Source organism: Pipra filicauda, unplaced genomic scaffold (assembly GCF_003945595.2).
Source record: "Pipra filicauda isolate LSUMZ 115617 unplaced genomic scaffold, ASM394559v2 scaffold101_size5749837_pilon, whole genome shotgun sequence".
NCBI classification, from domain to species: Eukaryota; Metazoa; Chordata; class Aves; order Passeriformes; family Pipridae; genus Pipra; species Pipra filicauda.
Genome location: NW_024103452.1, coordinates 5,178,484 through 5,191,257, shown reverse-complemented (window position 1 = coordinate 5,191,257; position 12,774 = coordinate 5,178,484). Strand labels below are relative to the sequence as shown.

The 12,774-nt window shown below is 37.9% G+C and overlaps 1 protein-coding gene across 3 annotated transcripts in view; it reads left to right on the top strand.

Annotated features, from left to right (window-relative positions):
- The window catches only part of SEMA3D (semaphorin 3D), a 138,491-nt gene that overhangs the window by 67,380 nt on the left and 58,337 nt on the right, over positions 1–12,774 (top strand). For all 3 annotated transcript variants that reach the window (XM_027733996.2, XM_027733998.2, XM_027733997.2), the window contains exons 4-6: positions 4,956–5,018; positions 6,741–6,860; positions 11,227–11,320. In XM_027733996.2, coding sequence (XP_027589797.1) covers positions 4,956–5,018; positions 6,741–6,860; positions 11,227–11,320 — 277 coding nt within the window. The remainder of the gene's footprint in view (positions 1–4,955; positions 5,019–6,740; positions 6,861–11,226; positions 11,321–12,774) is intronic.

Sequence of the window (12,774 nt, the reverse complement as noted above, 5' to 3'; positions counted from 1 at the left end):
TTCATTTATATTAATGATGATGCTTCCCAGCTTTGTGTCACCTGCATGCGTTGTTGCAGAGTGCTGGTAAAGGTAGGGTGCACAAAATAGGATGAGCTCTGACACCATTTCTTGAGGACTTTGAGTAACTTTCTACTTCAGGTTCTTTACTTATCAGGCCAATTTTTTTTCTTTTAATAATGCCTATTTTACCAGCTGAGCTAATCAGTTTCTGTGTGGCAATTTAGTAAATGCTTAAGTGGAGCCTTGATGAAGAGGAGCTCCATCAGGTAATTACATTACCTTAATGTAATTCAGCTAGGTACAATATTAGAGTGGAATAATGTTTCCTTACCAGGTTATATTGTCTTCTGTAGCACAGTCCATTTTCATCAGAAACATATGTTACTGCTTCCCTAACTAAAAATTTGTTTTGAATCCTTACAAACAGATGAAATAAGACCAATGAGTTTTTTAATTGCTTAGATAGCTTGTTATCCTTGTCTTTTATATTGTGACAATACATAGCATTTTCCACTTGTTTTGTAAAGTCCTGCGTCATCCCAGATTTAGTAGCTTAATTAGAAGTGATTCTTGAAAAAGATATACTTTCACCCAACATTTTCTTTGGAATCACTGTTTTATTTTTGAGGCATCACTTCTCCTAAGAACTTAGAGTCTTAAGTGTTAGTCTAGGATCAAAATTGGATAGAGAAAGATGGATACACAAAAATGAGGAAAATACTCACTTGTAACCAGTATTGCTAATTTTTGACAGATGGCAGCTGAAACGAAGGTGAATCCAGATATACTTTATATATATATATAAAACTATATATATATAGCTTCCACATATGAACTTATGTCTATAAATAATACTTTTTAAAATATGAACTTTTTCCTTTTAATTCCTTTCTTACAGTAAAAGTGCATGTTTGGAGGAAGGAAAAATGTTACTTTTAGAAATTCTCTGCTCCTGATCTGGAAAGGACCTTTGTGGTTTTAAATGTTTTGTTTTAATCAGAAATCAATTTCCAGCTACCCTTTAAAGTGATACCTTATCTGTCCTATACTTATGTACTGCTTAATTTTTTACTCCTGGGAGGTTTTCTGTCACTCTGCTAGCAAAGAACTTATTAACTTACATTTATTAGGAGAATGTAATTTCTTTCCTGTTGATAAATTTAAGAAGATATTTGAAGAATGATTTAAAAGTAATGGTAAGCTTTTGGATTTTTTTTTTTTAATTGGGCTATAGAAGATAAAATCAGGAAATCATGACAGTAGCCAACCTTTGGATTTTGATATGGATATTTTACAAGGAAAATAAACTAAAGATTAAGAGAAGAAAATAATCCTGTTTTAGTATATAGTTCATTTATTTCAACTAGTTGCATTCTTGAGTTAAATTTAGTAACTTCACTTAGCTATTCTAAGATTTCTCCAAACATTTCAGATACAGATGCAACTATAAAATATATTAAATATATAATTTTTACTGTTTGAAACACAAAATTATTATAATTTTACATATTAATGTTGTTGTCACCATTATTATATAGTGTTTAATTATCTGGAGGTTTTTTTCCATTCTTATTTTTACTTATTGAGGAATTTAGAAAAAAAGAATTTGTTAAATAATATGTTACCATTGTAAATTCAGCATGTAAACAGAAAAAAACTATGAAAAAAAATACCAGTTTCAAAGCTTTAAGCATCTACAAGCTCAGTGATTTTAAACAAAAAAGAAATTCCTGGAGCATCTAGTCTTTCATTTTTGCATGTTGTGAAACTAAATAACTCATCTGAATAAAACATAACTAAAACTTAATTTCTCCCCCTACAAAAAAGTCAGATGTATAACGTTACTTGTGTCAGAGTTTGAGGAAACCAGACCTGGGGTAGTGTTACACAACATGTCCTGTGATAAAAAATGAAGTTTATGTTTTCTTGCTCAGCACATTAACTCATTATTTATTATGCAATTTTCTCGATCTATTACAATTTAGAACTGACAGTTTCTGGGAACCTCTCATTTCTCATGCAGAAAGCAAATACATATCACTTTTACTCCCCCATATATAATTGCGAATTGATTTTAAAGTTGGATCACTTAGCTTCACTTTTCATTGTCTAATGTGTGGTGCTAAATGCTGAGGCTGTTGAATAACTAGAGAGTAAAACAATTGATTTTTTAAATGGTAATTGACTGTGGTCAATTATCATAGAACTGGGAGTGCGTATATTTCAGTCTGGTACCACAAACACTAATTCCCATGAAGGAATCTGGAGAAGAATTGAGGGCAAGTCAAGTCCATTAATACTTCTGATGCCTTGTGTTGGTTTTGGACAAACCAACTGGAGAAACAGAACTCCAAATAAACCACTCTCCTTTTGTTTCAATCTCTCCCCACCCCCTCCAATGATGAAGGGACAATAGGGAGAGATATAAGTAAAAAATAACAATTTACTAAAGGAAACAGCAGTAACTGCAAAGATACAAAGGAAAATGGTTTTAAGCCCACAAAGCCAGAAATTGTTTTCTAGTCCACAACCCCCAGGACAAAACCAAAGGACAAAATGGCAGCTGCCAGGTGGTTTCTCCAGGCAAATAGCTGAGGGGCTTCTCCCACTGTCCTGGAAAAAAACAAAGGGAAAGGATGCTCCACAGGAAGAAAGCAGGCAGCAGCAGCTCTCTCCCTCTTCTTGTAAAAGAATAGTCAATCAGCAGCAGTAACCAGCGGGGGCTAGCGACAGCTCCTGAGGCAGCCACAGCAGCAGTCTGTCCCAGTAAGGAACTCCTGGGGCAGCCACAGCAGCAGTCTGTCCCAGTAAGGAATGGCAGTAGCAACAGTTCCCACTGGCTTGTGTGGCATTTGAGCTGGGCATTTTCAAAAGTCTACAGAGGGACACCTTGTCTACCTAATTGGATAACTATCTTTGGCCGAAAATCTCTGAAGCCCCTCCAAGACTTCTGGGCTTCTCTGTTACTGATTCAAGGATCTTGACAGAATTCAGCATAAAGTTACAAGAGACCTGAGGATCAGATATCAGCTCAGACAGGTCTCCTTGTCCAAATGTGTTTGGAGATCCGTGATCTTGTATTCCTCTAGCTGCTCCTTTTCATCAGCTTTTCTTCACTGGCACCTCTTAAATTTGCCAGTTACAAGCGAGACTCATCCCACTCTCCCCATGCAGAGCCCAGATGATCTCACTGGAGCTACTTTCAGCTCTTCCCAATGGCTTTGCAATGTTTCCAGTACTTTCCTCTAGCAGTGCACTGTACTTTCTGGCTTTGTGCATTGTGTCATTCAGGCACACTGGCACAGTTGATTTCAGATTGTGTTTTCCTACCTGGATGCTATCACGACATTCTGAGAAAATGCTCTGGGAAAGTAAATTTCTGCTCCAGTGCTGAAATGCTCTTATACTGTCTTATCTCTGACTTTACATAAATATTGCTGTAAAGGGTTAGGGTTTAAGTAACTTAAAATACATTATCTTTACTAAGAGCTTCTTATCAGAAAGGTAACTAAATTCACTTGAGAGGAAATTAATTTCCTCACGGAAAGCCAATACATTCATTTTCACTGGGAAAAAAAGAGAAAGTGCAATCAAAAGACTCTTTCCAGATTGAGAGAAACAGGACAGTGATAAAGGTATTTGACACAGGGCACTCATGTTTTGCTTTCCTTACCCGTATGGGACTGCTCCTGTGTATGTGGCAAGCCACAGCCTAAAAGGTGCCAACAGCTGGGTGAGAGAAAGGGAGTATGACAGCAGTTAAATCCTAGTGCATGTCATTGAATAATGCATCCTTCCATGATGATATGAGTTTTTTTCTAGTTTGTATTATAATTTATTCCTATATATTTGCTGTTTAAGATTTTATATAGTATGATTGGAGACTCAACACTACTCTAAAGCATCTGTGACTACTAATAACCTGCATACTGGTTCCTGGGACTTGAGGCGATTTCCTAATCAGTATTTGCTTAAAAATTAGTGTGGCTTGTGGTGGTATTATTAGTCATGAGAAATGGCTATAGTTTTTCATGTCAAAATAAGAAGTACAAAAGATCCATATTTAGTGTGGTGATTCTGTAAGAATTTGTATTTAGCTTCTATTTTAAATTTCATAGATTCAAGCATATACTCAATAATATCCAATTTTGACTGTTTAATTGAAATCAATGAGGCAGAACCTGGGCTGCTGTTCATTGATGTTCACTAACATAATTGGGGTTACAGTAACTGATAGTGATTTGTCATCTAGATCCATCTACATCAAAACCTATTTTATAGAATTATGCAGGACTGATTAAAGAAGAAAGAGAAACAATAACAGTATATACTACCAATTATTTAAGGTACATGATTTTACTCTAAACTTCTATGTCATTTTCTCAGTAAATTCAGTTAGTGTTGATGGGTGACATTTTTTAACCGTGCATTATTGATTTCCATCAAATGTACTTTTCGTTCTATAAATTTCCCTTAAGCTATCCTTAGTTTTTTGAACAAAATTTTTTTCACTTGAAAATTGGCAGAAAGAGCTAAGTATTTTTTATAGTGGCTTTGCCAAGTCCACTGGACCAAATTCCTCACAAATGTAATTTGCCTTGCTTTGCAATCAGTTTAGTTTCCAGATGATTTGGCTCATCATAGCTGAGAGAAATATGTAATGGTGACAAGGTATCTTATCTGAATGCTTTTTAAAAGTACATTAACTGAATGCTTTTTAAAAGTACATATAGCCTATGAAGAAATAAACAAAGAACAGCGGGGTTGATTTAAAGCCTCTTCACTTTTTGTAATGGAATCCTGTATTTGAAGTCATGTTCATTTTAATATACATGCGAAGTCCTTCAACATCATAAATCTGTTTTGAATGTTTATTCATGAAATAATTAATCTGCAGTCACAGGACAATTTATAATCTTCATAATCTTTGTCTTATTTTAACTATGTTACAGATTTACTGGCCTGCAGCAAAAGAAAAGGTAGAATTATGCAAATTAGCTGGGAAAGATGCCCATGTAAGTATGAGGTATACTTTTATTATTGCTGAGAATGTTGAATATCTGTATGTTTGTTTCTAAATACACAGAATGCATTAGTAACCACTCGTTACACTTTTTCTGAACTAACGTGCTAAGTGTTTTTTCTTAATTAAAAAAAAGTTGCACTTCTATTTTTTTATTTAAATATTAATGCTTTAAGAAAAAAATACTCAATATTGCACGGAGTAATCATGCTAGGTTGTTCTATTATATAATAAATGAAGCTGAGAGATGAGTGGACTCTCTTTTGAAATGTATCACAGACAATATTTCCCTTAAATCCCCCTTTTTTCCCATTAAAATGCTTCTTTTTTATTGAGAATATCCTGAATATAACTTTATTATAATTCATTAAAAAAATAGAGTAGCAGAGCAGAATACAAATTAACTTAATTTGCAGACAGCTGCAGTTAGGGTTAAAAGAAAATCTCAGATTCGTTAGCTTTTCCCTGAAACCATAAATCTTCTTCAGGAAGTTTCTTTAGGAAGTATATTTAAGGTGCATACATATATACAGTACAACTTTCATATCTTTTGCATAGCACAGATTACATCATGTGTCTAGAGTCCACTATAAATGTAAACATTTCCCAGCTGTATAATAAAATTTCTTCCTTTTTTCTTAAAAAATCTTATGATTTCCATCCAGTGTGTCAGTTACCAAGGTGGATTCCAGCTCAAAACAATCTCTCAGCTCTCTGCCTGAGATCTTTCAACTTTTTTTTGTAACTTATTGCTACCCTTATCTTTACAGCAGTCAAAACCTAAACAACACCTCTGCTGAGTGCTGGGAATATTCTGGTACTGGTGTAGATGGAAGATTTGTGCTGATCTATTTCTATACTAAGAAGAAAAGGAAAGGGTCCTGAGAGGGCAATATTTGTTTTGAACATAGATTATAAAAATCTTGGTTTTGCTTCCTACATTGTCTCTGCAGCTTGCTTCTCACTTAGCTGATAGCTTGAACGTATGGATAGAACTTGTGCATTCCCTCCGAAGTACTTGTAATACATTTCTGATTTAATTTCATTTGGAGAAAGGCTGCAGCAAGCCTTTCCTCCTAGTTCATGCACACTTTGCAGCATGTAGCAATTGCCTGTGCTGTTTTACCAGCAAAGACCAAGCCCAGATAGAGCTGGGAGTGATCCGAGATCCCACTGGACTCAGAAATGACCAAATAAAAGTAATCAGTAAGATGTGCTTGGTGCAGAGGAAGTTCACTCATACACAAAGCATACCCTTGGTAGTATGCTGAAGTCCTTCAGCCCACCACAGTTATTTTAATCTTGTAATCTTTGGTGTTAATACTTGTGCAGAACCCTAAGTTGGAAGCAAAAGCAGGAGGACTGGTAGCCGGACTAACCCAGTGGCTCTCTGACCTCTGCCTGGTTGTTGGCAGGTGTTGTTTGCTACAACGCAGGCTGAACAGATATCCCCCAAACTGCACTGTGAGCACAGAGCTCCTTGTGGCTGAAAGCATTACAGCGAAATTAGGTTTGCAAGTCTAATTGATGAACTGCCTAGTAGATAGCCACTGCAAAATTGTAGCTATCACATCTTCGAACTACTTAGTAAACAGTCTCTACTACAGTAGTTTTGAGTTTAAATACATCAATGCTGTGGCTATAACTTAGTAGAATGTATAATGTGGAAGAGAATAAACATAAAAATTAACCTTTATCTTTATTTTCCTAACAGACAGAATGTGCCAATTTTATCAGGGTCCTTCAGCCCTACAACCGAACCCATGTTTATGTCTGTGGCACAGGAGCATTTCACCCTCTCTGTGGATACATTGAACTTGGAACTCACAAAGAGGTAATTTAATTTCCTCACTACTCTGACATGTCAAGGAATAGCCCTGATCTTGTTTAGCATTCATCATAGATTGGAAAATACTATGTGAGTGTGTAAAAAATGACCTGACAGCAGCTTGCATAAATAACAGGGTAAATGGTGGATTTGCAGGTCAGACAGGAACTCTTGTTCTCACATTTGATATGTGCATATCGCTTTTGAACAAAGCACTTTCCTCAGGCTTAATACACAAAGTTCTTCAGAATGACACTTCCATGTGATTAACTAAGTGAAGAGAACATCTAACCCAGATATCTTGCTTTCTAGTAAGTCATTTCTGCGCATACTTTCCTTTCGTACATACACATACATTCAGAGTTCAAGATGAAACTTGTAGTTCTGTCTTCTAATGCACATATACTCTTGGTCCACAGAGATGGTTTTCTGCTCCATGTGAATGAGAGTAATATACCATTGAAAAAGGGCCTCTGAGCCTGAGTCCAAGGATGGCGTCTCAGGACTTTGCAGTGTGTTTCAGTTTGTCACTAAGGAGATGTTGGGTGTCCTCCATCTCTGGTGGCATATTCCAGATCTGAAGTTAGCAGCTGATTGGTCTTCATTTGCTGGTGACAAAGAAATCTCTATCCTAAGTGGTAGATGTTTGAGACCTAACCCCCACAACATAAGAATTTTGGTGTTGTGTCAAGCAGCCACTTAGTACACAAGTCTCTTTTTAACTCCTTTATGTGTAACACCTTGGCTATATTTATACCACTGGCACTGTTCTCAGACAGTGTTGAGATGTGACCTGTCTGGCTGCTTGCCTGTGGTACAGGCTTCCTATGCTGATATAGAAATAGCTTTCTCCTTTCCTTTGGTCTTGCCGAAATTCTAGAATATAAGAAATAAGCTCTAAAGTTGTTAAGTGCAATAATCTGGAACAGAATCATAGAATCATAGAATGATTCTCGGGCCCTTAAAGATCACCTAGTTCCAACCCCCCTGCCATGGGCAGGGACACCTTCCACTACACCAGGTTACTCAAAGACCCATCCAGCCTGGCCTTGAACACTTCCAGGATTGGGGCACCCACAACTTCTTTGGCAATCTATGCTGGTGTTTCATCACCCTCACAGTAAATTATTTCTTCCTAATATCTAATCTAAACTTATCCTCTTTTGTTTAAAGCTATACCCTCTTGTTCTATCACTGATATATGGAATCAGGGGCAGATCCTTACAGAAAAAAAAAAGGGATTAATGCTTGCCCAGACCGAGACCATCATTATGTTCCCCACAATCTGTGGGTTGTCTGATCAACCCAGAGGGTCTACCTGTGTTACAAAAAACTGAAGCTGTGTGAAATCTGCATGGTGTTCTTCCCCTAATAAGCCATTAATGCTCCTGGTATTGTCTGGTATATGCTGTATAATTTGACTTACAATTAAATAATTCTGTAGACTTCTTTGCTTTGCTACTTTAAATATTCCAGCTGAAGCAACTGAAATTTTAGATGCCTTGTATCATGCTGATTTCTTAGCCTGAATGATCAAATACACAGCTGAATGGAACAGAACAGCTCTCAACAAGAGTATAAGTAAGGCTCTGGTTTACCTCTGGGTCATTAGCAAGATGCCTTATTCACTCTACCATTGCCCTACTTTATTGCAACATTGTGAAGGTTGTTTTCATCAGGCCTTATGAAGTTATGGATTTGGTCTGATTGTTCAGTCTAGCAGCCAGTCTAGACAAAGGGTCTGTCCCAGTTAGACGTGACCAATTACTTTATGAGAGGAAATGGAAGACGAATCCTGGTATTGTATTTCCTAATCCTCTCACTGTCTCCCAGTCCTGCCTCTCCCACATTCCTTTTAGTTGCTCAGCTGCAATGGTAGGTTGGACGGTGTTCAGCGCTGCTCCTGCCTCTTCAGACACAGCAGCTCTTCTACAGCTTCCTACTGAGTTATCAGCCTTGAATGGCATCAGGCATATTTTCCCTTTCCTTCTTGGAGCCCAAACACCCTAACAGCCACCATCCTTGCACTGCCTCTCCAGATAAATGTGACAAGGCAGGAGGGTGCTGAGGATAGACCCATTGATGTGAATTTGACAGGCAGTTGAAAATGTCTCCTTTAGGAACTGAAACCTTGAAGGATCCTGAGTCCTACAGTACAATTCAAAGTACTTTTATTGCAAATACATTCTTTTAGTATTGTTTTTCCCCCATTTTCTCTTTCTTTTTTTTTTTTTTTTTAATCTCTGAGTTATAAGAACAGATAATGAATCTCTGGTAATTAGCAACCTCTCCAGGAAGCTGTGGCATGCCTGGGAGAGCCAGGCCCTGAGATAGCCTCATGGAGACTGTGAAACTGGGCAGAGCTCTGCTGACCTTTGAAAGCTGCTGGTGGATCTGCACAGTGCTCTCCTGGCCAGCACCAGCGCTGTGAAAACAGAGAGGAAAACAGTGTGGATCAGGTGACTCAAAACCACAGCAGACACTGCTTTTGAAGCAGTACAAATCCCCAACGGGATCACACAATTAAAGGGGATTAAAGTCCTCGTCTTGTTATTGCTCAAATCACTGCCAAGACTTCTCTTGGCTGGTGAAGAAGAGGCTTGGCCCGGTTGGTGCTGTTAGCCACAGCTCTCCAAGGGATGCTCTTTTCTTTGAAAGCTTTGCCTGAAGTGAAAGCAGGAGGTTAATTCTGTGTGAATGCCTGGTAGTGTCCATTAGTTTGTCTGGGGGAAGTCTGAAATATTTGATGTTGATCTATAACTCCCTCAGTCCCTTGAGTACTGCTGGGCTTGCAGACAGCCTCTTCACATGTGATAAGGCAAGGGTTCTCTGAGCTCAGGATTGCACATCCCAAAAGAAAGGAGAATGGGACACTGCGGTTTCACTGTCAGAAAAAAAAAGTTCTTAATTTTTAATTTAGTTCTGTGTTGTAGTGGGCTCACTTCAGTAGCCTGAGAATTTAGTTTGCTTGGTATTCCACAGGTGTGGGAAGGTAACAAGGGTTGTTCAATGATTAAATTCTTTGTATAAGCTAGGATTGCTGGAGGAAATGGAATTTATGTTCACAGATTGTAATTGATTTTTCTTTTCTCTTAAGGAGGTTAATTATTCAATATCCTGGGCTTTGTCTTCTGAGCCTAGAGAGTTTAGGAGGCACCTCAATAAAATAGAAAGGCTTGGTCATTTATAATCTGATGTGCATTAAGAATTAATTGAATTTAGTGTTATGAAGTCTAATCCTGTGTGGACATCTTTGGGTATACTTGCCTGTCATTTATACTCTCCAGGCCTCTTGCAAGGCAAAAGTATAGAAACGAACAATTAAAATGATTTCAGCCTTTTTAAAGTAATTGCTTAAATCATGAAGATGTTTTATTTATTTATTTTTTTTTTTATAAACTAGCTTCAAAAGTTTTGTCTCTACAGTAGACATTAAACCCACATTGATTTGATTCCTACACAACTGAGATTTTAAATATCACTGTAGGTAGGGAAGTATGTTAAAGCCACTTCTGCAGGCAAACTTCCTTCTCTTACCGGGAGCAGAATTCTGAAGGTCATGTCTCTATACCTGCAGAGACTTCACTTTACTCCTCTGAGCTACCAATTTGCCTTCAGCAGGACTCTGTATGGGTTTCAGGTTAAGTGTACTTTCAGGAAAGTAATGAAAGGGGCAAGTAAAAGAGTCCTTGTTGGCAATTTAAAACTACAGTAAAACTTCAAATTAATGCCTAGAGGAATTGAGTTGTTGATTGCCCACTGAAAACATCAAGAATAATTTTTAAATAATTTATTTTCTTTATCTTCCTCCATGCCCTTGTTTTGCAACCCAGGAATTAATCACACTGGAATGGGGAACTACCAGGAAGGATCTATTCTGATATCTTTTGTATCATTAGCCTTGTTAAAAATAACAAGAGAGAAAAAATGCTGCTTTCATTTAAAAGGGGCTGAACTGTGTCTGCTGTGAACATTATTCAGCAGTCCCTGGAGAAATTTCAGAGTCAGACAGAATCCCTTCAGGGTCTCCTGTTGCAACACAGTCTATCAGCACTATTCCAAATAGAAGCCAGTGCCTTTTAAGTACAATCCAGCTTTTAATTTGAGTAGAAATGAACAATGAATCTTTTTATCCTGAAAATAACTGTATTTTTTTTAGATTTGTCTTTCACTATAGAGTGGCCAGGATACAGTAAAACAATGAGTGAAAAACATCCAGATATAAAACAGAGACACAGACGGTAAATATCAATGCTGAGAGGGTAGAGGCATGATCCAACACACCTTCACTTTGTGTGTTAGCAGAACAGGTTGTCTAAGTGACTTTTTCTCTCTAGGCACACCAGGATAATCAATATGTGTTTATTCTTAGGAGATGGTGTTCCATCTGGATACTCAGAGCTTGGAGTCTGGCAGGTTGAAATGCCCTTTTGATCCTCAGCAGCCATTTGCCTCAGTGATGGCAGGTAAGAAACCGTCAGAGCCAGGTGCTCCTCCCAGATGTGTGATGGCTTTGGATGGGAGCCCAGGGTCAGAGGGTCAGCAGATGGCATTGCTGGAGGATCTCTGACACTGGTCATGTTTCCAGTGCTGGTTTGTGCCTTCAGAGCTGAGGAAGCCTTCAGACACCAAAGAGCTGGGGAGGCAGCAATACAAACAGAGGTATCAGAACGGCTGTGAAGCCTCTATCAGCCGGGTAGGAAGGCTGTTTCACCCTCACCTAGTCATTGCTCCTTTAAGAAGACAACAAAAAAACCCACATGGACAGAGAATGTTTGAAGCCCTTCTGGGCCTCTTTCTGCAATTATCAATATGTTCTGCCCTTTGAAGTCTGCTGACATCCACTATTTCCATAAATACATTTTTGAGGTTTCTATTTACTCGAGTAGCCACTTCTGAAGCTGGGAGCCGAGGAACAAGATAGTGCAATCCGCCTGCTGCGTGCATCACAGCGCTGTGTGGTCTGACATCGGGGCCGAGGAATGTCAGCCTGACCTCCGCATTTCAAATCACTATGAGAGCTACTTTTGTCATGGTTTGGTTCATAGCTTTGGACAATTTTCATTTAGCTTGTCCGTCAAGCATATGAATACAAGATAAGAGTGAAGCACCATGACGTTTTCATTTACAGCCAAAGAGCAGTGGTGACAGTGCTTTGAAGTATCGGTCACTCTGTGTTATAAAAAGAATATGACTAATGTTCAGTCTTTATTCTCAGATAATAAGATAGATGATTTGTGATTCTGACCCTACAGATGGGGCAGGACTTCCTTTATTAAAAACAATAGATTAAAGCCAGTGCTTATTCTTCTCAGAGACCCCTAGTACTGTTTAATGACCATGAAGTCTATTTTTAAAATGGGATTCTAGAAACTTTAACTTTTTTTTTAGCTTTTTTAAACTTTTTTTTTAAATGCAATAAAACTCTCTAATTTATTACAGCATTGCCTAATTTCAGTAGCGTTCTAGTGCTTTGACTGTTCTACTAAGTCTTGTGAAATGAAGCTTCTGTCTTTTAGCTACCTTAGACATGAACTTTGCTACATAAGAATTTTTGGGCAAGATAAAACTAATGGTCAGGGTATTCTAGTATCCTTTCTTTAACTGTGCCTGGTGTCAAGTGCTTCACAATAATGTACAAGGAGCACTGTAAAGAGTTACAAGGCCTGACCAGAGAATGTGTTTTTGGTCTATCTTTGGATGCTTACTTTATTCCCAAATGTGCTAGGAGAGCAGTATAATTCATGGATAGGATTCTGCCCTGGAACTCAGGGGAGAACATTTCCCATCTCTGCTACTGATGAGAGGAGTAGCCCTTGACATATCACTTCTCTCTCTCTAGTGTTATTTATCTGCCAAATGATAATAAAGATGACTTTGATCCTTCAGAAAACTTAGATGTTTATGAGCTAAATAATAT